The sequence below is a fragment of the Taudactylus pleione genome, unplaced genomic scaffold, assembly GCF_031769625.1.
Source record: "Taudactylus pleione unplaced genomic scaffold, aTauple2 ptg000093l, whole genome shotgun sequence".
Lineage (NCBI taxonomy): Eukaryota > Metazoa > Chordata > Amphibia > Anura > Myobatrachidae > Taudactylus > Taudactylus pleione.
Window position 1 is genome coordinate 24,400,133 of NW_028284495.1, and position 26,432 is coordinate 24,426,564.

Here is a 26,432-nt window from a genome sequence, read left to right on the forward strand (position 1 = left end):
TAGTACAACACCAATGGCAACAGAAACAGCATTTATTTAAACTTAGTATAATTCTAGTTTTCACACGTCTGCAAAGGCTGGCAAATGAGAACATACGCAGCATGAATTTAGGAGATGATGGAAAAGCACAACATATGAGTATATACCCGCAAATTGGGCTCGATTCAATTCAGCGCAATACCGAATAGCCCCGGAAGGGAGCTCCCGGAACTATACAATTCACCGTGCTCACTGCTGTTTAGTCAGACTAAAAGATTTGTGCTCGCACCCCCGTGAGGGTGTGAGAAATCCGACAAAAAAGTGCCGGCCACACGTCTGTTTTCCTGCTTAGTCGCGTGGCTGGCACTTTAATCGGAGAATGCCGGTTCTCGCAACTAAACACCCATGTTAAGTTGCGAGAACCAGCATTCTCCGACTTAGGACGGTATTCAATTAGTTTCGCATCCGCAGAAAAGTTTCGCCTGCCCGACTTTGCTGACATCGCGTGTTTTGGATGCGAAAGTTTATCGTGCACATCCCCACTATTCGCCGTTTTCAATTGCAAACCATGCTAAAACGGCAAGTGGCGAAGTCAGAACAGGCGGAAAGTGCTATCAGAATTGGGGAAATCAGCCTGAAAGCCCCAAAAAGATGCACTAACATTGGAGATCAATGTAGATGTGTCCGAATAGCCCTAATAAAACTGCTTGGGGTACTTAAGTTGTTTCAATAGCGTCTTTGCACAAGTGGTGAAGAATGGCATAAAACAGTATTTTTTGGTGAAAATAAGTAGTCCCGTCAAATTTGGGGTACTTAAAAATGGGTGCTAGCATATTTTAAAGTCTCTAAAGTGAAGTTTTGAAAAACGCACCTGTTGCATGCACATGCAATCTTAAAAACACCTGGCTCATCCTTGCAGACCCCCAAGAAGTCTATTACGCTAGTTTTTATGCTTGTCCCCCCACTTTGTGCTCACCTGGATTTTTTGACACAGTTGTCCTTTGGGGGGCTGTCCCAGGGGTTCTGAGTGGTTTCCCCACCTTTGCACCCCAAAATAAAAAATGTGCACTTCTTTTCTCCTGCTATTCAGAGGCAAATCTTTTTCGCCTATTACACTGCATTGACTTTCCGTGTAGGCAAAAACCCGTGAGAATTGAATTTGGACCACGCGAAAAGCCATGATCCGCGATACTTTTCCACGGAAAATTGGTTTTCGCTTCTAATTGAATACGGCCCTTAGGGTCGAATTCAATTAGAAGCAAACAGCCCGATCGGCTACGTGCGGTTTTCGCCCGTTTCCGAAGTATCGCCCTATTCAATTCCAGGACGTCTTCGCCTAGGCGAAAACTCCATCGGCAAAAACAGGCGAAAAAGTTTCTCCACCAAAAGGCAAGAGAAAAGAAGTGCAAAATACATATTTTGGGGTACAATTGTTGGGACTTGGTTCAGAACCCTTTGGACACCCCCCTAAAGACTAACTAGGCAAAAAAAAATATTAAATTATCTTAATTTACCCCAAAAAAGACATGTAATTTTTGGGGCGAAAATGTAATAAGTGTTGGAAAAAAGGGTCTAAAGTACTGGAACAGGTATCTTAGGGTGCTGTATGAATGGGGCAGGTGTTTTTAGGATTGCAGGCGGCTGCAGCAGGTGTATTTTTAAAAAGTTTTAAATCTGCACTTTATAGACACCAGAATATACTAGTACCCATTTTAATGTACCTCCAATTTAACTACAGCAATTATTTCTCCCCCCCCCCAAAAAAAAATGCTTTCCATCATTTTTCCACATTTATGCTAATATTCATATAACCACCCTTTGACTCAATTTAAGTATCCTAATTACTTTTTTTAGTGTTATTAATACAGTTCTATATTGATTCCCCGGGTGAGTTAGGCTTTATTGGGGGTACAGACTGATTCCCCCCCCCCCCAAAAAAAACTGACTTTTTTGCCAGTTCCGCTATTCGCTGCATTCGCCAATATGAAGTTTCGCCTGTTTTACAATAGAATAGGGTGAAAAGCGGGTGCGCGCATTGAGTAAGCAGGCGAAACACGCGAATGAGGCGTTTTTCGCCGCTAAATGATTCCGGCCCTTAACTGGCAGCTGTCGGACCAAACAGCGCGGTGAATTGAATATCTCCGGGAGCTCCCTCCCAGGTCTATTTTGCATCACGCTGAATTGAATTGAGCCCATGGACTCCTTTGCTTGTCTATAGTAATGATTACATGTTTTAGCAGAGTAGAATTACAAGATGAAAGAATTTGGCTTCATGCTTGTAAGTACGTGTATGATCAAACTAGTAAACAGAACATAAAATATAAAGAAGAGAAAACACATTTATAGACTTCAGCGTCAGCAACTTATTAGAGAGCATGCCTTGTTCGTTTGCTAGATGGCAAAGTGTTGACTTCATTAGGTGGTGAATCATGTCTGCGGTTACCGCAATCTTTCACTTTGGCCCAATAGCAGTTTCTACTTTCAGAAAATGAAAACCAAAAACAACAAACAAAAAACCTGTTCAAATGACTGGTTTAAAAAAAATGTCTTAACTGTAATATTCTTTTTCTTAACCAGGGTGGAATGCTGATGTGCTCTAGGTTTCTTCATGAAGAATAAACCTGAGGCTTGCTAGCTGCTAGATAAGGTTTCAAATCAAAACCACCAGTGTTACGGAAAGACATCTAAAGATTTGCTACCATCATGCAGGCGGCAGCTATCAAGTGACGCAGACTACACCATTTTTGGATAAATTATTTCCAAGACTCATTCACAATGTTATTTATTTTATTTTATTTTTAAGCATTTTGCAATGCATATTGTAACTTCTTCTGATGACAATTCCCACACAGCCCCCAGCCACTTAAACTTGGTAAGAAAAATTATATAAAATGGCATAATACAGTAATCAGTTATGATAGACTGCTGCAATCATAGATCACTGTGAAGTTAACTAATCAATACAGAATTATATTTTCTCAATCAGAAAATACAGATGTACTATCATAAAAAACAAAACCTTCATATTTTTTCTTACATTTTTGCAACTGAGAATTCACCTAGAGTCCTAGACAGTAGGACACTTATTTTATTATATTTCCCACCAGTTTTACAGAAAACAAGTTAACAGCAGACAAGAGACCAGCTTTTAAATTAATCACAAAGGTCTCACTGTATGGGTGGCATCTTATTTTTACCAGGTGGGTTCTATAGAAAATATAGATCTTCCTTTATTCTCCTTAAATATTTCAAGAAAGGGAAAAGATGGGTATGGAAAAGACTCGTCACTGTAAATGTCAACATTATGACTACATCCTACTAGCGGGTCTCTAAATGAATAGCTCCGGCAACTTTACCCAGTAGAAGAGACTGTGACACAAATCACTGGCGTCACAAGGGGGTGCAGGCCACACCCGGGTGTCACCAGCAGAGGGGTGACACCAAAGTGCTGGCTCCCCATCAGTGACAGGAGCTGGGTGCTGCATTACGTGCAGCACTCGGCTCCTAGCACAGTGAGGGAGCCGGCACTTCACACAGGCTGGTCGCCGAGGCCAGCCTGCACTTCCCGCACCCCTGGTGTGAAAAAAAAAAAGGGGTGTTCAGGGCAGGCAGCGAGGCCACACCCCCTAATTTGTCAGCTCGCGGGAAGGCCTGCCGCACCGGGTGCACAGACAGGTAGGGACGACACTGACACAAACCACAGGTAACTCAATCTGCCCCAAAGTGTTTTAGATAGATCGGGAGGTACTCTATGAGGAGAATTAAGAGGGCATAAATTCACTACAGGGCTTATCACTATGGGGAAGGTTAGCTAAATCTAGTTTGATGTGTAACTGAGATACAGAATGGGCATAATCCTTGTCGCTTTTCTTATTGTTTCCCCCCTATAATACATTATTTTTTCAGGGTTGCATAAAAATCTGATTTTTTTTTTTTTTATTAAACACGGATTTATTTGATTTAAATTAGATTTTTTTTTGGATTTAAATAGGATTTTAAAAAAAAATAATAATTTTTTTAAGTAAACGTTTATTTAAAAAAAAAAAAAAAAGTAAATAAAAATCCTATTTAAATCAAATAAATCCGTTTAAAAAAAAATCCAATTTTATGTAACCCTGCTTTTGGTTTACTTCCACCATGATATTGCTAGAAACCATGGATTGTCTAGTTGGTATTATTTCACCTTTTAGTATACCTCACCACTAGTTCTCTCTTGGGGGCATTGTTATCAATTATCGGATTTTAGACCTGATAATTGTAATTTCTTATTGCCACTATATACACAGCAATAATAAATTATATAACGCCAAAATGTATTAGTATGCACATTATTTTTTTTGTATTTATTACCAGTAATTATAGCGCACACATATTCATATATATATATTTATAAAATGGCGTGGTATATTGAGACAGATCCCACCAACATGATTAGACACGCTAGATCACGACCTTTTCGTCACTCTTGGGGGCATGCCCGGCACTTACGGACACGCCGGGCAGCCCCCAAGTGCTGCTGACAGGGAGAATAAATGCCAGGCGCATGCGCCCAGCATCTATTCTCCGGCACATTTCCCTACCTGCGGGACTCTGTGACCCGCGGGTGAAGACGGCACCCGCAGGCTGTGAGGGCAGAGCGCTTTTTGCCTCTCCAGAAGGAGGGCAGGGCGCAGCGCTCCGCTAAAACAGCCTAGCGGGAACGCTATATATAATCATCACTTCCCCCTGCTGCAGCTGACCTCTGCACACGCAGAGATCAGCATATTTGTGCTTGAAGGGGAACTATTTTCCCCTCCTCACACTTTCACTTTAGGCGCATACGTCCCAGAGTGCCGTTTGCATGGTATTCTGGGGAGTGATTCTGGCAGTGCACTGCAGGGGGGTCCAGGGAGTGCAGAACGGACCTCCTCTGTTAAAGCCGGGGGGACAGAGTGGGCTGGCGTGGTTGCATGTGATGCGACCTTGCTAGATGAAGCACTTCTGGACGCATCACATACGACCATATCAGTTAAGTGGTCATGTGAGCTCACTGTATTTATGGAGTGTTAGGACAATTGTCTATGCAGTGTATGGCAGCTACATAAAAAACAAAAAAAAAAAAACATAGTAAGGTTATTAAAGTAAAAGACTTGCTGCAATTTTAATTATGGGTACAATAAAACTGAGGGAAATGTTCTGTTATTTGTGATATCAAACTACATAAGTATACTCCACAAATATTATACATGTGGCTTACACATGCGATTGCTGTGGGATTTAACTATACATCCCCACTCTCTGATCGTACTGTACTGTAAGGGAGAACTGTTTAGAAAAACAGGGACAAGGAGCTTGTTCCATATCCATTAGTAATGGTGCTAATTACACACTTCATCTGAGGGAGTACTGCTTCACATACAAATCCTTCTGTTTTACAAGCATCACAATATTATTGTCATCATATAACAGGATTACGACGTATGAAGGAGATTACTCATTACCAATCCTGTACCTACCTCAAGCACTCTACAAGTGAATCCACAATATAAATGAGCTGATAGGTCGTTTGTCTACGAAGTTTACTCTGTAGCAGCCAATACATTTAATGCTGGGTACACACTGGCAGATATATTGGCCAATCAATTGATCGGCCAATATATCGGGTGCCCGTCGGCCAGTAAATTCCAGCGATATGTCTGCGAACAAAGTTGTTCAGAGACATATCACGTCGGCTCTGCTGCACAGCCGATGCACTATGGTTGTTTGAAAACCATGTTATATTGTACTTTTATTTTGCAAAAAATATTACAACAGTAAGTTTGAAACATTGTTATTGGAATAAAGGAGACTGTGTACTATAACCAAGTCTCAATTCCATCTTTGAAAACTGCACTATAGTTGCATATTTGAACAGAAATCTAGATTCAGTTTTACACAGACTGATTATAGTCAAGTAACTTGTTGTTTAACAGCTAATGATCCAATTCTTACAACGGAATTTCGCATCTCTAAAGCTGCATACACACACAACGATTTTTTTAATGATTATCGTTAAACGATATCGTTTAACGATAATTGATGGCAAAAATCGTTCACTTTCTGAGTCAAACGATGAACGATTATCGTTCATGCGCGTTCACGTTTGTAGTTTGTCGTTCAGTCAGACTTGTCAACTCAACGATTTTCATTAAGGGAATATGCAAAAATCGTTTGTAGTTCATGACATTTAGTAAATGAACAACTTTAGTAAACGATTTTAGTAAATTTTTTTCAAGGGAAAAAATCGTTTACTCAAATCGTTCATTAAAAAAATCGTTGTGTGTGTATGCAGCTTTAGTGTTTGTTTCACAGTTTTTAACTATGTTAATAAAAGCTCATTTTTATTTGATTTGCCTCTTAATGTGTGTGTCCAATTAAATAATACTTTCCATTTCTTCACCCTTGATAAAGCAAAACATATTTATAAATTATTGTCATTCCAGTTTAAATAGATACTCACATATTGGTAAATTTTAACAGCTATTGGACACAATGGAGTAGATATGGGACAGCAATACCTTGTTTAGATTGTGCCTTTATGTATTGTCTGTTCTGGGGACAAATGAGGAAGCCAGGTACTACTAGGCAACTGTACCTCATAGAGGTTCAGAGAAGTGATTGAGAACCCAGCAACCACACCCCAGCCAGATCGAATATAATCTCACATTATTTGGCTAGACCCGCAGTGGTGGGGAACGTACGGGCCTCCAGCTGTTGTAGAACTACACATCGAAGCATGCCCTGGTTAGCATTACTGCCTCACAGCACTAAGGTCATGGGTTCAATTCCCACCACGGCCCTACCTGTGTGGAGTTTATATATTCTCCGTGTGCTTGCGTGGGTTTCCTCCGGGTACTCCGGTTTCCTCCCACACTCCAAAAATATACTGGTAGGTTAATTGGCTCCCCACACAAATTAACCCTAGTGTGTATGTGTGTGCGCATGTGATAGGGAACACAGAATGTAAGCTCCACTGGGACAGGGACAGATGTGAATGGCCAAATATGCTCTGTAAAGCGCTGCGGAATATGTGTGCGCTATATAAATAACTAATGCCCTGCCACAGTTTTGCTGTTAGGGCATGTTGGGGTGTGTAGTTCCAAAGTAGATGGGGGGGCCGCACGTTCCTCACCACTGCGGTATGTAACCAGTTAGTAAACTCATTAGAGGTCAATCTCCTCTCCTTGAATCCCAAAACTCATCTCTTTCAGGGGTCTACGTAGCAATTAATTTTGTCCCAAAATCCATGCGGAAAATGCAGTCTCACGATTAAAATGTATTAAAGAATCAGCTCCATTTATGAAACTATAACGCAACAGATATCAGATATTTCCTACGTTACTTAACAATCGGGAGAACACTGCAGTTCCCATGTCCTTCATTGGAACGATGTTCTTGGGCTTACCAAGCTAAGAAAAAATAACTTTTGGAGCTTGTTCCCATTAGCCAGGATGGTGTCAGTAGGTAACTTGCCACTGAAATGTCTGCCAGAGATAATATGGGTTCTCCTGTCAGGCTGCACATGGCTCCACTGCATCATGTGTAAAGCAGAACCCCCAATGTTTTAATTTCAGCTTAGATAAACTTCAGTAACCCTGCGGCTCCCACCATTGAGTACAATGGAGGAGCCGTTCATTGGCTGAGAGGCGGGGCCTGACCTCTCTCAGCCAATGAACGCACAGACACGGAGCTTCAAATGATAAAGCCGCTTCTGTGTGCTTCATTCGGGAAGGAGTAATCGGTCTGGTTAGACTGATTACTCCTTAATGCGAGGGTCCGTTTTTTTTGTTTTATTATTTTATCCCATGGATGCCTACTGGAGGCAAGATAGGTGAGTATTGTGTGAGTGTGTGTATGTATTAAAGTTATACTTTGTAAGGTGTGTGTGTCTCTTGGGACATTTCTTTACAGGTGAACTACAAGTCCCAGTGGGTCCTTAATACCGCACATGTTGGTACTTTTGGTTCTCCAAGTACCAGCATGCAGGGGAGGCTTGCTGGGACCTGCAGTTCTACTGGAAAAAATGTTTATTTATATCTCTTTTTACACCACACTGTCAAAATCAACCTACCACCCACCGCCCGGGGTGACGGGGATAGCCCCGGGCTATCAGCCTAGGCTAGGGGTGCCCTGGAGAGGGAGAACCCTTTTTTGAAGGGGTCTCCAAATCCCCAGGGATCCCTGGCCTGGGCTGACTAACGGTCAGGGCTGATGCTGCGGCTGGGGGGCCCGGTGATTGGGCTCCCCTGGCTGTGGCATCAGTCCCCCGTTAGAAAGGGTCCAGGGCTGGTTCTGGATCTTACAGGGGAACCCTACGCAAATTTGTCCCTGTAAGTCCAGAACCAGATCTGCTTCCCATAGCCCTGTGCTGGTTGTACTAAGTACAGGGAGACCCTACGTCATTTTTCCCCTGTACAACCAGAACTGGGCTGGCAAAGTCCGGGGCTGGTTGTGTTTTAGGGGGTGACATCAATTTTTTTCTTAATTTAACTCTTTAATTGCTTTTTACAGTGAGATACATGCAGGCATCTTCTGATTTCTGCATGTATCTGTGTGAATCCAACCTGCTCATGCTCAAATCGAAAGCATGAAGCAGGTCTTTTGTATTGGGGATTTGAAGAGCGATTTGAAGTCCAATTTTGAGGACAATTTCAAATCGAATGCTAGTAAATAAGGGTTTTGTGTGTTGGGCTATGTAAAAGTACCAATGTTTTCCGATAGTCGATTTGAGTCCAAAGTCGATTTGAAGTCCGATTTTACATGCGATTTGGCCTTTAGTAAATACTCAAAACCAAAATCGAATCCAAATCGAAAGAAAAATCGCACCTCAAATCACTCAAAATGCCAAATCGACCATTAGTAAATTTACCCCAGAATCTGGTCTAAATAATAATAATAAATAAAAATGGGACATTTTTGGAAAAAAATATTAGCCACCTAAGTGGTTAAAGGTTAAAATGATTTCATAGGTCTATACTGTGTTACCTTGCAACTCTTTGTCATGACACTCCTTCAGCTTCGACCAAAGCTCCTTAAATAAGTCACCAGTGGGGAGACTGTCTGTAGAGCTAGGGCTGCCACAGCTGCCTCCTGAAATATTCATCTTAAGAAAAACAGTGACGATCACTTGGGCTTATGTTGTTCAAACCACATAGCTATGTTCTGGCTCCAAATATGGATGAGACCTGGAATGATAAAACAACAATATGCTAAGTACAAAATAAGTCTAAACAGAAGAAACAATGCTGATGAACACCACAACTAGAAACTTTACCTCTTATTCATAAAAAAATAAATATTAACATTTATTAAGTTACATATTAAAATGTCCTATCTACAGTAGAACTGGATATATTTCACATAAACTCCATTTAAGAACGAACCATAAACCTAAAGGGCATTCGCTAAAGGGGTTAAGACATCTGTTCTGTTTTTGTCTATACCACTTATGCAATGTACAGTATAGAAGACTTTGCGGAGTCCCCCATTGCACATGTGCAGATGGCAGTTGTTCATGCGCATTTGTCATCAAACTGTTGCCTGCAGTGGTAGGCTGATGGCAACTCCGCAGATAAGACTGCCGAGGAGGGGGTAGTGTTCCTACTAGGCTGTTTTAGCGGGGCATCACCCCCTGCCCAATTTTAAAAAAGCAAAATGCGTCCTGCCCTTTTAGCGCACCCCACTAATACCGCCTGCCCTGAGCCTTCCCCACCCGTGGGTCGCAGTGTCCCGCTGGTGGGAAAAGTTGCGGTGAAAGATCACCACCGGGTGAATAAACGCACGGCATCTATCCACCTCTGTAAGTGCTTGGCACGCCCCCAAGTGTGACAAATTGGAGGTGTGTCACAAGGACATGCCCCCTCCACGGCTGGCCCTTTTTCTGGAGTGCGTGCAGCTCACAGTCGGACCCCCAGCTCCCTGCCGTTCCCGCAGCCTAGCGGGAACACTAAAGCTGGGCATCCACTATACAATTTTCTGTCTGATATCTGTCTGGTTGGAATGAAAACCTGGTAATGTATGGGAGCAAATGACAGTCATTTATATGGTTTTAAACACTGAAAAAAAATTGTTCAAATTGGTTCAATTTGTGCGTTTTAACCAATTTATCTGAACAACCGCTTTTGGCTATTTTCCAGTGTTTGTGAGCAAATGGACGATTGTCATTTGCTCCCATACATTACCAGGTTTTCATTCCAACCATCCAGATTGGACAGATATCTGACAGAAAATTGTATAGTGGATGGCCAGCTTAAGGGGTACATCACTGAACCACACAGGAGATGTCAGTCATTAAATACCTGTGGCATATTCATTAGTATCACTGACACACTATGAAAAATTACCGTCAATAATTAATAGTAGGGAAGATGTATTATCCAGCGATATGGGGAAGAAGTGGTATCAGCACACGTTATGTGCGCTATCGTCACTTCTCACCCATGTATTATTGAGGGGTCCGGTGTTAAATTACAGCGCCCCTGTCATTATCGGCGCTATCTACAAGATAGCAGTGCAGAATGTGCAGGGAAATGTATAAACGGTCAGTTGCTCTGACTGTTCCGACAGCTGCCCTATCACCGCAGGGCAGCTCCCGGCTCCACGCGGGATCTCCGGATACTTGCAGTAAAGAGGTGAAGCAGGAAGAGTTATAATGGCACACATCGTACATTTACCCCACTGTTCTTAAATGGAGCCCTGAAGGTGGGTACACATTAGACCAGGGATGGGGAAACTCAGGCCCGGAGGGCCGTATAAGGCCCTCGGAATCATTTAGTCTGGCCCTCTGAGCTTTTTTTTATGCTAGCCTCATCCCGCTAGCAGGGTGCCCAGAATGGCACCCTGCAGCCAGAATCTATGCAGCACTGCCGCCTGTAGCGTCCTTAGGATGCTTCAGTTGGTCACACCGCTGCCCTTACAGCTTATCCTCAGGATGCTTCGGGCATTACTGTAATCACCGGTGATTGTGGTCCCGCCGCTTGTGACATCATATGGAGAGGGGGCGTGGTCTGCACCAGGCCCACGAATAATGTTATATATATTAAAATGGCCCTTGGCAGAAAAAAGGTTCCATACGCCTACATTAGACGATATATTGTCAAAGTCGGCTAATGTGTATGCTCTATGTCAGGCCACGCACGCTCCAGTTCGGTCGTCAGTCGCAGGTTGGCCCTACATGCAGCTCAATCTGACAATGCGACTGACAACCCCATGCATTTGGATTGGATGCAGGTGGTGAACGACATATCATGCGGTCGTTCACCAGATTGTACTGTGTGTACGTACCGCATGATAGGTCGTCCGTCACATCGTGGGTCATCTGATGTGTACCTATCTTAAGTATTTACAGAAAGGTGCCTACACACTTAGCGATTTTTTACACGATCTGCCCGATTCCAATGCATCGGAATGACAGATCATGTAAAATATGTCCTAATCGTGAGTCTCCACTCGCTATGCCGATGCACGTCCCCGCTGGTCGTACAGCGCATCTTTAGATCTGCCAATCTGGGACACGATGCACTGGAAAAAGAAGGATGCACTATAGATAAGTTGTACACCAAATTGTGTGCTGGACTGCCGCGGAGAAGTTCAAGGGAAATCGCACGGATCGTGAGCACATCGCCAAGTGTATATAATAGTAGAGGTTTTTATTACAAAATACCATCACAACCAATGAATACAGCATAGTAAAAATTAAAGATGATATCTAATTGGCTGGATTAATTAAAGCACTTTTTCCTCTATACCACTTCTAGGGGCCCATTTATCATTGTATATTTGTGGCTATATTTCGGGGGTTAACCGGAAATATTATAATTTTCCCCAGATGCATGAAGGAGGGACCGCAGCAGATTCCTTCACTCTCACTGGCAGCCACATCCGCCATAGGTTTCTATGTGGGATGCGATGCTGCAAAATTTACCACATCCATAAATGGCGTTAGCCGCTGTAGCCTATAGGCTACACTTTGCATAATGAGCCCGAAGAAAGGCGGGCGTGCATGTGCAGCAAGCGTGACTACGCATGCGCAGTAGCCGTGGCAGCTGTCCTCTAGGAGCCACAGCCTGTCCCTGTGGGTGCTGGATGATGTCACTTGATTCTGATTATATATATATATATATATATATATATATATAAACAAAAGGTATGACCGTTGTGTCAGGACAAAAGAAACGTGACATTTTATGTATGTCTCACTGATGACTGAAACATTCAAACAAGTACTGATACAGACACATACCTACATACATATATAGAGCAAGGTACCCATAAAAGTGCTGTATGCTGTAGTCAGCAGAGAGAGAGTCAGCCGAGAGAGAGAGAGAACATATACATGGAGCATAGTGCTATAGCGGCCACCACTATACACTATATATGCATGTACAGAATGTATGTGCACTTTCCAGAGTATCGGAGCCGGCAGCGTTACTCACATGTAAGAGCGACAGGGTCGCCACATGTACTAGCAGCAGCCCGGGTCCCTCTCCCCCCACATCACACACATGTATGGGAGGCAGCCACCACCAGTCCCGTGTGCCGGCCGGCCGGGCGGGAAAACCATTCCAATCCAAACACACAGGAAGTGTACATGTACAGGGAGCTGAGAGTCCTTCCTCCTCCTCCCCACTCACCAGTCACTGCCCCGCACAGCTGTGTGTCACTCTCTGTGCGCGGCCCTGGCGTCTACTTCGTTCTCAAGCAGTCTGTCTTCTGTACTACGTGTGTGTACTGTCCCCTGATGCACGCTGTTTGTGTATATTATTCGTATGCTATAGGACCATGCATGTGTATATTATCTGTATAGGACCATGTACTGTATGTGTTTGTATATTATCTGTATAGGACAATGTACTGTATGTGTTTGTATATTATCTGTATAGGACCATGTAGAGCACCATGTGCTGTATGTATGTGTATATTATCTGTATAGGACCATGTGCTGTATGTATGTGTATATTATCTGTATAGGACCATGTACTGTATGTATGTGTATATTATCTGTATAGGATCATGCAGAGCACCATGTACTGTATGTATGTGTATATTATCTGTATAGGACCATGTACTGTATGTATGTGTATATTATCTGTATAGGATCGTGCAGAGCACCATGTACTGTATATTATCTGTAAAGGGCCGTGCAGAGCATCATGTATGTATAATTATCTGAGGGCCGTGCAGAGCACCATGTACTGTATATTATCTGTATAGGACTGTGCAGAGCATAATTTACTATCCACGTGGACATCTATTGGGAATAATAATCTGTGACGAGCGAAGAGAACCTCCATGGCTGAAACGAGCCCGCAAGGGTAAAAGTTTCTACTGTTGGTGGCCAGTTATTACATTTGAGACAAAATGACAGGGCTTTCAGGGCATGGAATCGCACTTCTGCCCTCACTCGACGTCACATCCGGGTTCATTAGCTGAAGGGGATCTAGGCACAACCTTATTGCTTTCCCTCTTATCGAGGCAAAGCAGGAAGCAATAACTCAGATGTATTAACATCTCAGCTGCTGGAGTGGAGGAGAGAAAACTAATCCCTCTGGCGATCTCTGTAAGAGGTCTATTTACTAAGCAGTGTTAGAAGTGAAAAGTGATAAGGTGCGTACACACTGGACGATTAAAGCACAACTATATCGTTATCGTTCAGTCGTCCACTTTATCGTCCATTTTTAACACAAAAACGAACGATAATGACGACGCGCGTTCCCGCGAGTCGTTCGTCATTATCGTTCATTGGGTTAACATGCAGGCCAACCTGACGATGTCGTCAGGTTGCTGCATGTTATGGAATGGGGGAGAGAGCCCGGCGCTGAACAATATCGTTAATGATATCGTTCAGAGGGTGTGCTCAATAGACCCCTAAGTCCAGTAGTGCATCAGCTTAGTGATAATGCGCTGTGTCTTGCTCCTTGCCAGCCCTGATGAACTTGTGAGATCTCGTGCAGACGGACTGTCACAGATGTAATCACAGGCTCGTAACTAGGGGTGTGCGAGCGGTGCCACTGTACAGAGAGTACGGCTTTGTGGGTTACACCATCTTTGCACCCAGCAGCCAAGATTGCTGCAGTGCCGCCTGGAGCATCCTTTAGACACTCCAGGCAGATACTCTACAGCCAATCGGAGCGTCCTCAGGATGCTCCAGTCAGTGATGCACTTACCGGTGCTGGTGGCCCCATAATGGTGTCATGCACTCGGGTTGGGGCCGGCACAGGGCACAGTTGAGCCCTGTTATGGAACTGTGTAATCCTGGCAATATGTGAATAAAACGATATGCCGCTAAAGTGTGGTAATCGTTTTTTAGTAATAACCAACCTGGTTTTGCCTTTTAAATCACTGACGCTGCAAAAGATCAGGCAGAGTTGCCAGGATCACACCAATGCCTGTATCTCACAGGTTATTACATGTCCCCCTAGTGACACAGGAGTTGTTTTGTGCATCCAGGTATCAAACGTAGCGTCCATAAACCATGTGACCTGTACATAGTGGGCAGTGTAAACACTGACTAACTTACTAGTGCAGATAAGCGGAGATAGTATGAATTACACCACTGCTTTAAACAGGTATTAAACCGCCTTTCACTTTCTTTTTTACTTCAGTGGTCCTCCTCAAGTACCATCACCAAATTCTCAATTCAAAAGGGTTGTGGTACAGGGCCTAATTCAGAGGTGGACGCAGTGCTCATGTTTGCGCAGTTGAATGATTATTGCCTACTGTGCATGCGCAGAAAGTCCTGGAAACCCATAAGTGTACCACTGAGTCTAAGCAGAGATTGCTCCTATATGAGCTGGCGTCAGAAATCCATGTTGGTTCCTGGGTGGTTACAGGAAGGTGGCCTGAAGTGATCGCAAAAAAAACTAATGGGAGTGTCACAGGCATGTCAGTGAACGTGGCTGCGTTCTCAAACGCATTTCTACAACCACAGTATCCATGTTTAGAGAATTTTCTGTGCCAGCTACTGTATAAGTTCAATGCTGCGCTGATGGTGGAGTGTTTTCAACTATCCACGGAGTTGCACTGTCCACGAGCATTGAAAGTGGGCGTCTCAGAGCTTGTACAGTCTGTCGTATGCTAGTGCACAAAGGGAGGGCTGACACTAGCTATTGCATGTTACTGCCGCTGCATCCACCTCTGAAGCAGGCAAAAAAATCCGTAATCATCTACCTATGACAGCTATTGGGCCAAATACTGTATAATAGGGTCTGATTTTATTGTGTGGGACAAACTTGCACCTTCTTGCACATTTAAAGGTGCAAGTTTGTCCCACAACTCAGCAAATGTAATAACCTGCAAACTTGTGAGTTTGGGGCTATAACTTTGTGCGAGTCCTTTTGAGTTTTTTCGTATGTAAACTCTCACCTAATGCAAGTTTCATTACAAAGTCGAAGTTATACAGAAGCTTTCACAGATCAGTGAGATCCGTGAAGGCTTCTGTGTTTTAAAAAAAAATAGTAATTGTTAAAAATAATTATTTTTACTGTTATATAGATTTAACATAGAAGCATGCACAGATCTCACTGATCTGTGCATGTGTCTGTGTAACTCGCACCTGCTCAGGCTATACTTGCTAGCCTGAAGCAGGTCTATTATTTTATGAGTTTTACATCAGTAATTGCGGGCAAGTTAAAAACTTTCGCTCTGTTACATTGCTCGAGTTGTATCTCCACATTGGCAAAACATCTGTTTGTCATTGCGAGTTGCAGGGGTGTTAGAAACGTGAGTTTGCATGTTCTCGTACCCTATTAAATAGGGTGAGTTCTAAAAATGTGCAAGTATAACTCTTCTCGCTAATTTTTTTAAACTCTGACCCTATTACATTTGGCCCATTATTTCTAAAGCTACAAATGGGCCTCCTGTGCTCCAGGGTGATTACAAGTCTCACATAAGCCGCATACACACTAGACAATGTGTGTATACAGCGATATCGTCAGCAACAGGACCCGGCAGGGGTGCAGATATCGGTAAGTGTATACACACTTACCGATGTCGACCACGACGAATGACTGCACGGTCGGGGAGCGGGGCCATGCTGCATTCGGCAGCATGGAATCGTTAACGATATCCCCAGATTGAGCTGCATGTTCAGCCGACTGGGGATATTGTTGTCTTGCGGGAGCGTGCATATTTGGTTGTTCGGACCATACACACTAGACAATCTGAACAATATATCGTTCACTTTTATCGTCTAGTGTGTACGTGGCATTAGTCTTCACTAATTGTAAATACTGGGGCCATGCTTGATTAAGCAAAAAGCAAACCACAGTGGATTTGACAATCAAAAGATTGGTGTGGGGGAAAGGAAAAGGTTTTAAAAGTACAAATACTCATTAATTAGGTAATGTTGGCTAAATAATATTTTTCTTAGACATGTTGAAAATGGAAAAATTTAATTTCTCTGATAAATCCTTAAATTACAAGGGTGGTGCAATAAACAAGATAACAAAACCTCTGCGTAAATTTATTCAACTCGTACATATACAATTAATCAATAGTATGGCCTTGGTACAGATTATTTTTCCACATAGTCCCCATACTTGTCTAAGAATTTGTTCCAAATATTCACCATGGCATGTATCCCGGCACAGAAGAAATCAATGTCAAGCGCCTGAAGCCAGGACATGACAGCTTGCTGAACTTTACCGTTGTTTGTGAATCACCTTCCACTCAAGTGCTTCAATGGTTCAAAGAGATGGAAATCACTCGGTGCCAGGTCAGGGATGTAGGGGGATGGGCCAGTACCTCCATATGGTAGCGCCGTAGCAACTCACTTGGCTGAGCGTGGCTTAGCGTCATCGTGCAGCAATATGACTTCACTGCAACCCAGGTCGTTCTCTACAAATTGCCCTCCGCAACCAGCTCAATGTGTCACAATAGCGGACAGCATTCACAGTATCTCCTTTTGCAATGAAATGAACAAGAAGCACTCCCTTGTGGTCCCAAAACACGGTCGCCATGACCTTCTTTGCTGATGGAATTGTGTTTCCATGTATGCTTGCTTTGTCTCTGGTGTCACATGATGCAGCCAAGTTTCATCATCTGCAGGAGTGCACTGCAGGAACTGCACACTTACTCATGGTACCACATCAAGTGCAGGAGAGACAGTCCCATCCTATTGGTTTGTGAACTTCTGTGAGTTGCTTCGTTACCCAGACTGAACACTTTTTCCTGTTCCGTACCCCAGTTGCTCGTGAATGATGTGCACAGTACCCACTGAGATGTTCAGTTTGCCAGAAATATCACTAACTAAATGTGTCGTGTCTGCCCCTCACCTGTAGACTGTAAGCTATCATGAGCAGGGCCCTCTTCTCTCATCTGCTTTGCCTTTCCTTGCTTTTACTATCATCTCCTGCCAACAACTGCACCTTTCCCTTGGGTATTATGGGGTCGATTCAGACCCGACGCTAAGCTGCGCTCTCGCAGCCAAAAGAGGCCAGGTATGCAAATTCCGCGATCGCACTGTAGGTGTAAGGACGCCCTCTATGTCTTAGAGAGCGATGGCAGAGCGAATGCACGCCAGTCTAAAGACGCCCACTTTTCTTTCTTAACACACGTCATCTCCAGGAAGTGTATTATTAATCAGAACCATCGAGAGCCATAGGAGCTGCCCACAGCCCTTGAGATCGACCTTACCCCACCGCAAGCACTGCGATCACTGCAGGCTGAAATACAACCAAGTGATGTGTACAATGACACCTCCATGCTAATTATGCACACCCATAAAACGCCGTTTAGATGCCCAGACATGCCTGCGTTCGCAGCAACACTCCTCCGTTCACAAGTACCTTTCCCTGTTACCACCCACAAACGGCACTATCTGTCATTCAAAGTAGTGTACTACGTAGTCTGTGTACTATGAGCGCACGATTCCCGGATGCAGTGACTGGTTCGCACATGCGTGTTTTGCTGTATATACATGCACAGACGGGCGACAATCGCATATGCATCGTAGTGTGTGAACACTCCACTGTGATCACTGAGCGATTGCTGTGGCTACACAGGCCCATCACAGAGTGATTGACAGGAAGTACCGTTTGGGGGTGGTGATGGTCGGGGGTCGGCGAAACGCAGGCATGCCAGTGCATTTGAATGCCATTGCAGGGGCGTGCATAAATTATCCACTGCGATGGCATATGCTCTCACTGCGTACTGGAAGGTTAACAAATAGAGTAAGGTCAGCTTGTGCAAGTGTGCGTGAGGCTTAGATTGTACTCGCTGTTACCGATGGTTTCACAGTCTTGCTAAGTATTACGGATGTGTGTAAGGTAAGGTAGGCGTCCTTATGTTGTGCTGCGACGGCAAAGCGATCGCAGATGATTAGCATATGATCGCAGTAAGACTGCGTGCGTAATTGCTATTGCATTCGCAGTTGTGATCCTTGCTGAATCAGGCCCTATGTACCTTGTACGGCACTGCGGAACCCTTTTGGCGCCCTATATCAATAAAGGATAATGCATATTTTAACCTTTTCAATTTGAAAATAATCTCAATATTTTGAGCATGGAAGTATTAATAAAGGCATTTTGAACAGCATTATATTTAAAAAAAAAAAAACATTCCTCACATGCATACACTCATAAAACCATTGTATTTCCCCAAAACCACAATTTGTTCTTTATTCTTGCCAAAACAAAGGCTTAGATAAATATCTGAATATATACACAAATCAGCCATCATATTAAACCACTTACAAATTAAGTGAATAACATTGTTACCTCTTTACAATTGCACCTGTCAAGGGATGGGATATATTAGTATCTTGATTTTAGACTAAAGTAAATACCTAGACAATAAACATAAGGGAGAAAGCCAGCAGGTTGGCATTAATACAGGAAAAAAATATTTTTCAGATCCCACAATTGAATGTAATATAATCATAATACATCCCAACCATCCCAAATTATGTGGGACAGTGTTTAAGGGCTCTGTTGTGCTGTCACGATTGGGACTATATTGTCCTCATCTGCCCAGGAGTTGGGAGGTGTGACTCATTCACGTTGCTCTGTACAGCTGAGCAGTGAGTAATGGGTGCAGCACACACCAGCCACTGATAAGTCTGGCAGTGTAGCACTCATGACAAAAGATGGGAGATGCAGTAGGGGAAACCCAGCGTATTTCACTCCTAGCACTATGCACCCTGGGGTATGGCCGTGACCCCTGAGTGATACAGACGCCTCCATGATATCATGGAACGCCCCATTGTCCCGATCCATGCTGCCAGTATGTTGGGAGGTATGCATAACGGGGGTGATTCTGAGTTGGACGCATCTGTTAAAACGGACACATCTCCCGATTTCAAACTGACTGTGCATACATCTCAATGAGAACACAATGTGCGCATGCAGCAAACAATGCGTCTAAAGCAGCAAGTACAGTAGGTGCGGCCATGTTGCATCTTCTGTGAATAAAGATGTGAAGTACTGCAGGCATTTCTGTGTGGCGATTATCAAGACGCACAGAGCGTTTGTTTCCGATGGGAGGGCATTGTGACTTCCCTGCTTGATTCAGGTGTTGGTACGTAGTTGGGATGACTATTTCAGATGGATTTCTTGCAGACAGCTCAGGGCTGCTGTTGCAAGTCCATAAAATCACACTAATATGCACATAGGCGGTAAAGATAGCTATATTGGCATATCTTAGTCCATAGGCTGCTGCAACGGATGCAACTGGATCCAACTCAGAATCATTGTTGTTTAATTTATTGCTATTATTGTGATGATCCATTGCTTCCTTTGCACTTTCTCAGATGGCAAGGACAGCATTATAAATTGAATGGAAAGTAACGTTTTTGAATTAAAAATTCTGAGATATTACAGTTAGTGTTTAGCAAGGTGGTGATAAGGAAGAGATTGATGCAATGCCGATATTTACGCAGATCGAGCGATTGTTTGCCATTACACATGCGTGTCAGCCACACTGCGCACCTGCAACGATTGTTTTAAGATTACGCCAGGATTACGCCAGGATTATGACAGGTAGTCAGCGATTGGGGGAGGTAACGGGGGGAGTGGCTAGGCAAACGCAGGCGTGTCTCACCGTGTAAATGCCATTACATGGGCGTTCATAAATTAGCCATTGTGATCTCCTTCGCTGCATGAGAGCTCTCTGCATGTCAGGAGAGCAGCAATATTTGCGGCTGGTCAGACTTGCCACATATGCTGCATGGCTGCCTGATGTACGTTGATGGTACCGATGTTTACATTGTTGTACGTCGGAGGATGGATATGAGGAGACAACACTGGGCGTCCTTATGCTCGGCTGTGCTTGGAAGACAATAGCATATTTTATGAGATCTATGAGAGTATGCGGTTGTGTTTGCATTAGCCTATATCTCTGAATCAGGCCCAAAGCACTTACAATGGTCTAGTTTGAAGCATATAACCAAGCAGTTTTAGTTATTTAAGAGCATTTTAACAAATTATATCTTTGTATGAAACTGTTGACATAAACTTATAAAGATTTACAAGCGCTACTCAGTTCAAGGATTTATGCTACACTAATAACGGATGGTGCAAGCTACTTAAAGAGGACTTTTTTTCTTTAGTATTGGCAATGGATGGTACTATATTTAAGTGGAAGGACTTATACTAACATGCATACCTAATATAGTGGACTGTGGGCCTGATGCAGAGATGGACACAGTAGCATAGCCACTGCATCTTTGTACGCAGCGGCTATGCTACCATATGCAAAAGCCGCAAGAGGCATCTTAAATAAAAAGACGCCCACTGTTGGCTTCTCTGATCCAATGCTACGTCCAGAGACCATCGGACATCTGAGTAATCCTAAAAGTTTTCAGAGTTTGCTGAATATCTGGTGCTCCTATTCGGACCTCTGATGATGAATGGCTTGTTAACTTAAATATGCGGAATCTAGTGTTAGTGTTTCCGCGTGGTCAATGGTCCATTTTAGGTATGATGAATATTCCCCTATGTATTTAGGATTAGTATTTTTGTCATAAAAGAATTTGCTATAAAGTAGCAGATTAAGATGCATTTTTAAGAAAAAGTCATCTGGCACGGCTAAAGGTGCATATCCACTACACGACTAATGAACGACTGTACGATTACGACATCATTATCCTACAATTGTTCATCATCCTGTGCAGTGGTTATTGTATCCAGACTGAACAATATGTCGTTCAGTGCAGGCATCCTCCCTCATCCCCGAACATGCACAACCTGTCGTTATTGGCATTGCGCAGTATGTTCAGGCGATGACAGATGGTGACAGCAACCAATGGGAGCGCGCATCACTGGTCGTTGCCGGCATATTCACTGCACGGTTAATGAACGATTAAACGATAACAATGTCGTAATCGTTCAAACATCCATTTATATCGTCCAGTGGATATGTGCCTTAAAAGTCTGTGGCGCACCAAAAAAGACTATGTGGCACTGTTTGTTGATAGGTGTATTTAGACACATCTATAAGAGTAACTTGTATTTTAAGTAAAAATGTCCTTTAAACTTCTTGAGCTACAAGCAAGGTTAAAGAATAATTTAAAGTTAAATTGGTCTTTTCAGGTTAATATTTAACATTCCATGTAATTTACACATCGCCTATATTAAGATATGCAATCACATAGACAGCAGTTGTAAATTTCTGTAAATGCGTAATTTTTGTTATATAGCAGCATGAGAGACGTGAGATTGGCAAAAGTACTCGTAAAGAAAATAAAATTTGTTTTGTTTGAAAAAGTTAAATAAACAAACATTATTTATATGACCAAAAATGTTTTATTTTAATAATACAGCCATCCTGGGATAATAAATAGGCTTCCCATGCTTTGCTTGGGGAACCATCGTAGAATGGGGCTGATTCAGCTTAGGACAGAATTGCACGCAGGCAGCTTTACAATTCCGTCCTTGCTAATATGCAAATGCAGCAGGAGGTGTATGACTCCCCCTTCTGCATTTGCGATCCCAGCACTGCCACCAAGGTCGCGATGGTGGACGGCGCCGGGCCGCTGGCCAGCTGAGGAAACCTCAGCTTACTCAGGCTGGCCAGCTTGAAAGGCCAGGAAACTGTGTCTGTGGACGCAGCTCCTGGCTTTGCCACTCCCGGAATGCCAGCCGTCAATCAGGCAAAGGCATAGAAGGGGCTACATGCAATCACGCAGGACCCATTCTGCACATTCGTAGAATGGGTTCGTGTGGACCCACAGATTCCCGATAATCAGGAATTTGCATTCAGCATTGCACGGCCGCTGCACGTGCGCAGGGCCTAAACATCGACCCGCTTACGAGCGCTCAGCGCTTGGGAGCGGGTCTGAATGAGGTCCTTAATCCTTTCACAAACTGACATCACACTATGCCATTAGCATGTCAATGTTTATGTAGACTGCTGATATTAAAGCACATGACATTATATTTTTACAAGACAATGTGTGTCCTTAAAATATTAACAGCTTTCACAATAGTTGAAATTTATGGTTGTTGTTAACTAATAATTAGGTTTCCGTCAGTTATTTTTATTCTTAGGGCTTACAAGAGAATGCATATTGTTTAAGAAACATGCTTAACATGGGCATAACTACCATAGGTGCAAGGGGTGCAACTGCCATGGGGCACAGAGCTGAGGGGGGCCCATCTTCCTTGTCAAAGTTTCATGTGTTATATACATTTTTCACCATTGGGTGGTACATAGGGTCCCTTACAAAGTTTTGCTATGGGGTCTTCAAATACCTAGTTATGCCCCTGATGCTCAGTCTATTTTGGTTAGTACAGTACAGTATAAAATTAGGTACAAAAACTAAGTTAATGACCACAGTACTGTGACAAAGTTAGCCAGAGGGCAGAGAATGCAAACACTGCATAATAGATTACGCTGTACAGGTACACAACTAGTAGACTACCTCAAGGCCATCACTGAGCTGTCAAATAAATATTTCTACTCTGATAGGAAACGTGTCAGATTTTATTTCTCTCTACTTCAAGCAGCTATTAAAATACACATTCTTATTAAGGGGGAGATGTATCAAAGCTTGAAGACAAAGTACAAACCAATCAGCTTCTAACCGAGATTGAGCGATTGTTAGCCATTGAGCATGCACGAAAGCCCCACTGCACATGTGCAGCGACTGCATTGTGATTACACTCGCCAAGAGTAGTCACTCGCATGTGGAGTGACAGGTAGTTAGTGTTTGAGGGTGGAAATGGGAGGGGGGCGTGGTTACAAAAACGCAGGCATTTCTGACTGTTTAAACGGCGTTCTATAGGCATGCATAAGTTAGCCATTGCGATCTCATTAGAAGTATAAGAGCTCTCAGCGTGTCAGGAGATACACAGTGTTTGAGACAGGTCAGACTTGACTTAAAGGCTGCATGGCTGCCCGATCTGCATCGATGTTACCCATGTTTACGCTGATGCACGTCGTTGGACGGATATGAGAAGGCAGCAGTGGGCGTCCCTATGATCGGGAAAGCTTTGGAATGTATTAGCATGTTTTACCAATTGCGATCCGTGAGAGATCTCTCACCACTTTATCTCTCTGCAAACTTTGATACATCTTCCCCTAAGACACTTATGCTGAAGATGTATGTTGTCTTTTTTAAATCAATAAAAAAGTCATTAGACCTTTTTAAAATGACATAAACATAAATAAACGGTCAGGTATTATCTTCCCTATAGGCATTTCTAAACTAAGATTTTCATTTTCTGATGTCTCAGGAGGTAGTCTGAGAATTTCGCAACTTAGTGACAAGCACTAAGCCAATCCTGACATCACCTGGACATTTTTAATAAATCGGGTTCTATTTTAATAACCTTATGGATTGCTGGTTTATGACACTGTTTACTAGTCTTAATGCCTTAAACATAGATGAATAATTTCATAACAGTGAGTGACAGAACCACCAACAAGAAAAAGGCCCCCACTTTTCTGAGCATGTGCAGGGGATGGTCCATGTGCCTTGAGTCACGCTTGTGTTGGACTTTCAGTTACAGAAGTAATAAGTGATCATAATAATAATTGTACACTTGGTTGTATCAATTTTCAGTTTTGCTTGGATGTCACACATCATCCTTGTATGGTCCAATCAGGCAAGGATGTATATCTTTATTTTATACAGGACCCCCTGACAATTCAGTTTAATCAGGGAAAGGCCGGGTGCCGAGCATACATACTTTTGCTCATGTAGTCATTTTGTACACCAAAATCAATAACTGCCTATCACCGTCAGGCAGTGCCGCCAGGGTCTGCTCACCAGAGCAGTCACTATATCAGCTGCGTGTGGCCAAGCCATAATTAAGTGAAAAGACTACATACATACACAGCCAACAGATTCCAACAGCATTTGTCACACTTCTCCCCCTAAATAATTTGACAATTCAGATAATGCCTTAACCTGGCCATATACTGCATGATAGTTTTGCAAACCAGCCAACTAAATTACTGGTCTGAATGATTACTGTTCAATGTATGGTACTCAGTGTATTATCGTACTGCACAATGATTGTTAACAGCTGAAAAACTGAATCCTCCCTCTCCTGTCCCTGTTGACTGGTCTACAGTGTAAATCCTGGGGAGAGTGGGGGACTATGAACTCGGTCTCACTCCACTCTAGCAACACACCGTTTTACAGTGCCCATCAAATTCCTTCACTGCATTAGTTGCATCTCTAGTGTCTTTGAATATCATCAATGCAAAACCTGGTTGTCTCCTTGTAAGTCGCACACTAGTGGTTAATACTTGGAAGATATGTTTCCATTCCTCCTGAAGAGGGTACGTTGTCCTTTTTGTATGATAACTGAGAACTATAGCTGGGCACACACTATACAATGTATTGTACGATATATATTGTACACATTGTATAGTGTGTACGCCTGATCCATCATTCCATATGGTTGTTCATTGCATCAACAAGCAATGAACTATGCAGTATAGTTACATGCAGCATGTAAGGACACATCACACTGTTGTACGCGAGAGCATGCAGTGTGTAGGTACGCGTGATGTATCGTTACATTGGTTGCTGGGACGCGCCATCGTATGGTGTATACCCAGCTTGTGTATTTATAACAGAGAAAATATTTGTAATCATATTTTCACCTGAGATGGTAAAAACAGGAGGACAGCTGGCTGTACAGGCCCTGTATGCTAAATATGTTGTAATTAGCTTCCCCATGGCCATTGTAGACTGTGGGCATTGCACAAACACCAACAGCATTTGTCACATCCAGTCCCATTATTGTATGTTTATTTAGATTTATTCCAGTTTTGCTTTCTTTTCTCTTTCACTAGATTATCTATAGACGCTAAAACTTTAAATTCATTGAAAAAAATAATTGCAATTCAAAATTTGGGGAATTAATTTGGGGAATCAAATTAGTATATTGGCGGGGTCCAAATACTTTAAGTTTCCTGCAGCCTGACAGGGTGCTGGTCACGTCAGAGGCCAGGAATCTGCATCTACCGATGTAGACCCTAGCCTCGTCCCTCCTTGAAAATAGGGGCGACACGCCACCGTTTCCGGGAATGGTGATCAGTCACGCCCCAATCCACCTCACAAATACCGCAGCATGTCATTCCGAGAGTAATCGCAGGACCCGATCTGCACATGCGCGGAACGGGGCCTGTGCCGCCACAGACCCTTAACCATCGGAGATGTACGTTCATCATCGGATGAACGTACATCTCTGAATCGAGCCCTTTGATTGGTGATAATAGTCAGAAGGACATTAGAATGAAATGCTGAGGTTTTATGGACTAATTGTCTTTCCTAAACATGCAGCATATTCTGTCAATGGGAAATTGCGAGGAGAAAAATAAATGTTCTTGTGACCCGGCAGTAGCTGGATAAAGAGATGACCTCCAGATCACATTGTGTAGTTGTTGCAAATACATGAATTAGCTTTTCAATCATTTCTGAGATATGCATATATTATGCAATGTAGGGAGAATATATTAATATGTTTTAAGTGTAATCACCATACGATGGAGGCACCTGCAGCTTGTAACATTGCCCTGCGTCCAAAGGCCCCCTGCAGGGACCTGTGTGTAGAGAGAATATTTGGCAAAGGTTTCCATGAACTTTCATCTTGTGAGAGTTTACAGCGTGTTTAAATCAATATCAATACTCATATGTATGGGGCTTTAATCCTATTCGATAGCCCATAGCAGATCCTGCATTATTTAAAAAAAACAATAACAAAGTTACATTTTTCACCAACAAATTAATCAAAAACTAATTCAGCATGAGTAATAAATGAATAGACTGCATGCCCAAGGTGATTGAAATGGGTTGGGTATGATATTCCGGCAGTCGGGATGCCTGCTGCGATGCTCGGAATCCCGTCATTGGTCGGGTAAGTATACTACCCTCTCCCCTTCTCTTCCTAACCCTCCCTTCTTGCACCCTAACCCTCCCCGTTAGTGCCCAACCCTAACCCTCCCCCCTTGGTGCCTAAACCTAACCATCTCCCCTTAGTGCC

The 26,432-nt window shown here is 43.1% G+C and overlaps 1 protein-coding gene across 2 annotated transcripts in view; it reads right to left on the reverse strand.

Annotated features, from left to right (window-relative positions):
• The window catches only part of RBBP8 (RB binding protein 8, endonuclease), an 87,002-nt gene that overhangs the window by 59,263 nt on the left and 1,307 nt on the right, over window positions 1-26,432 (reverse strand). The window contains exons 1-2 of one of the 2 annotated variants that reach the window (XM_088469615.1): window positions 12,432-12,577; window positions 8,983-9,182 (exon numbers count right to left, since the gene is read on the reverse strand). In XM_088469615.1, coding sequence (XP_088325741.1) covers window positions 8,983-9,100 — 118 coding nt within the window. In that variant the 5' untranslated portion in view covers window positions 9,101-9,182; window positions 12,432-12,577. Of the gene's footprint in view, window positions 1-8,982; window positions 9,183-12,431; window positions 12,578-26,432 lie in introns of those variants that run through there. The other variant, XM_088469616.1, reaches the window with a different exon arrangement.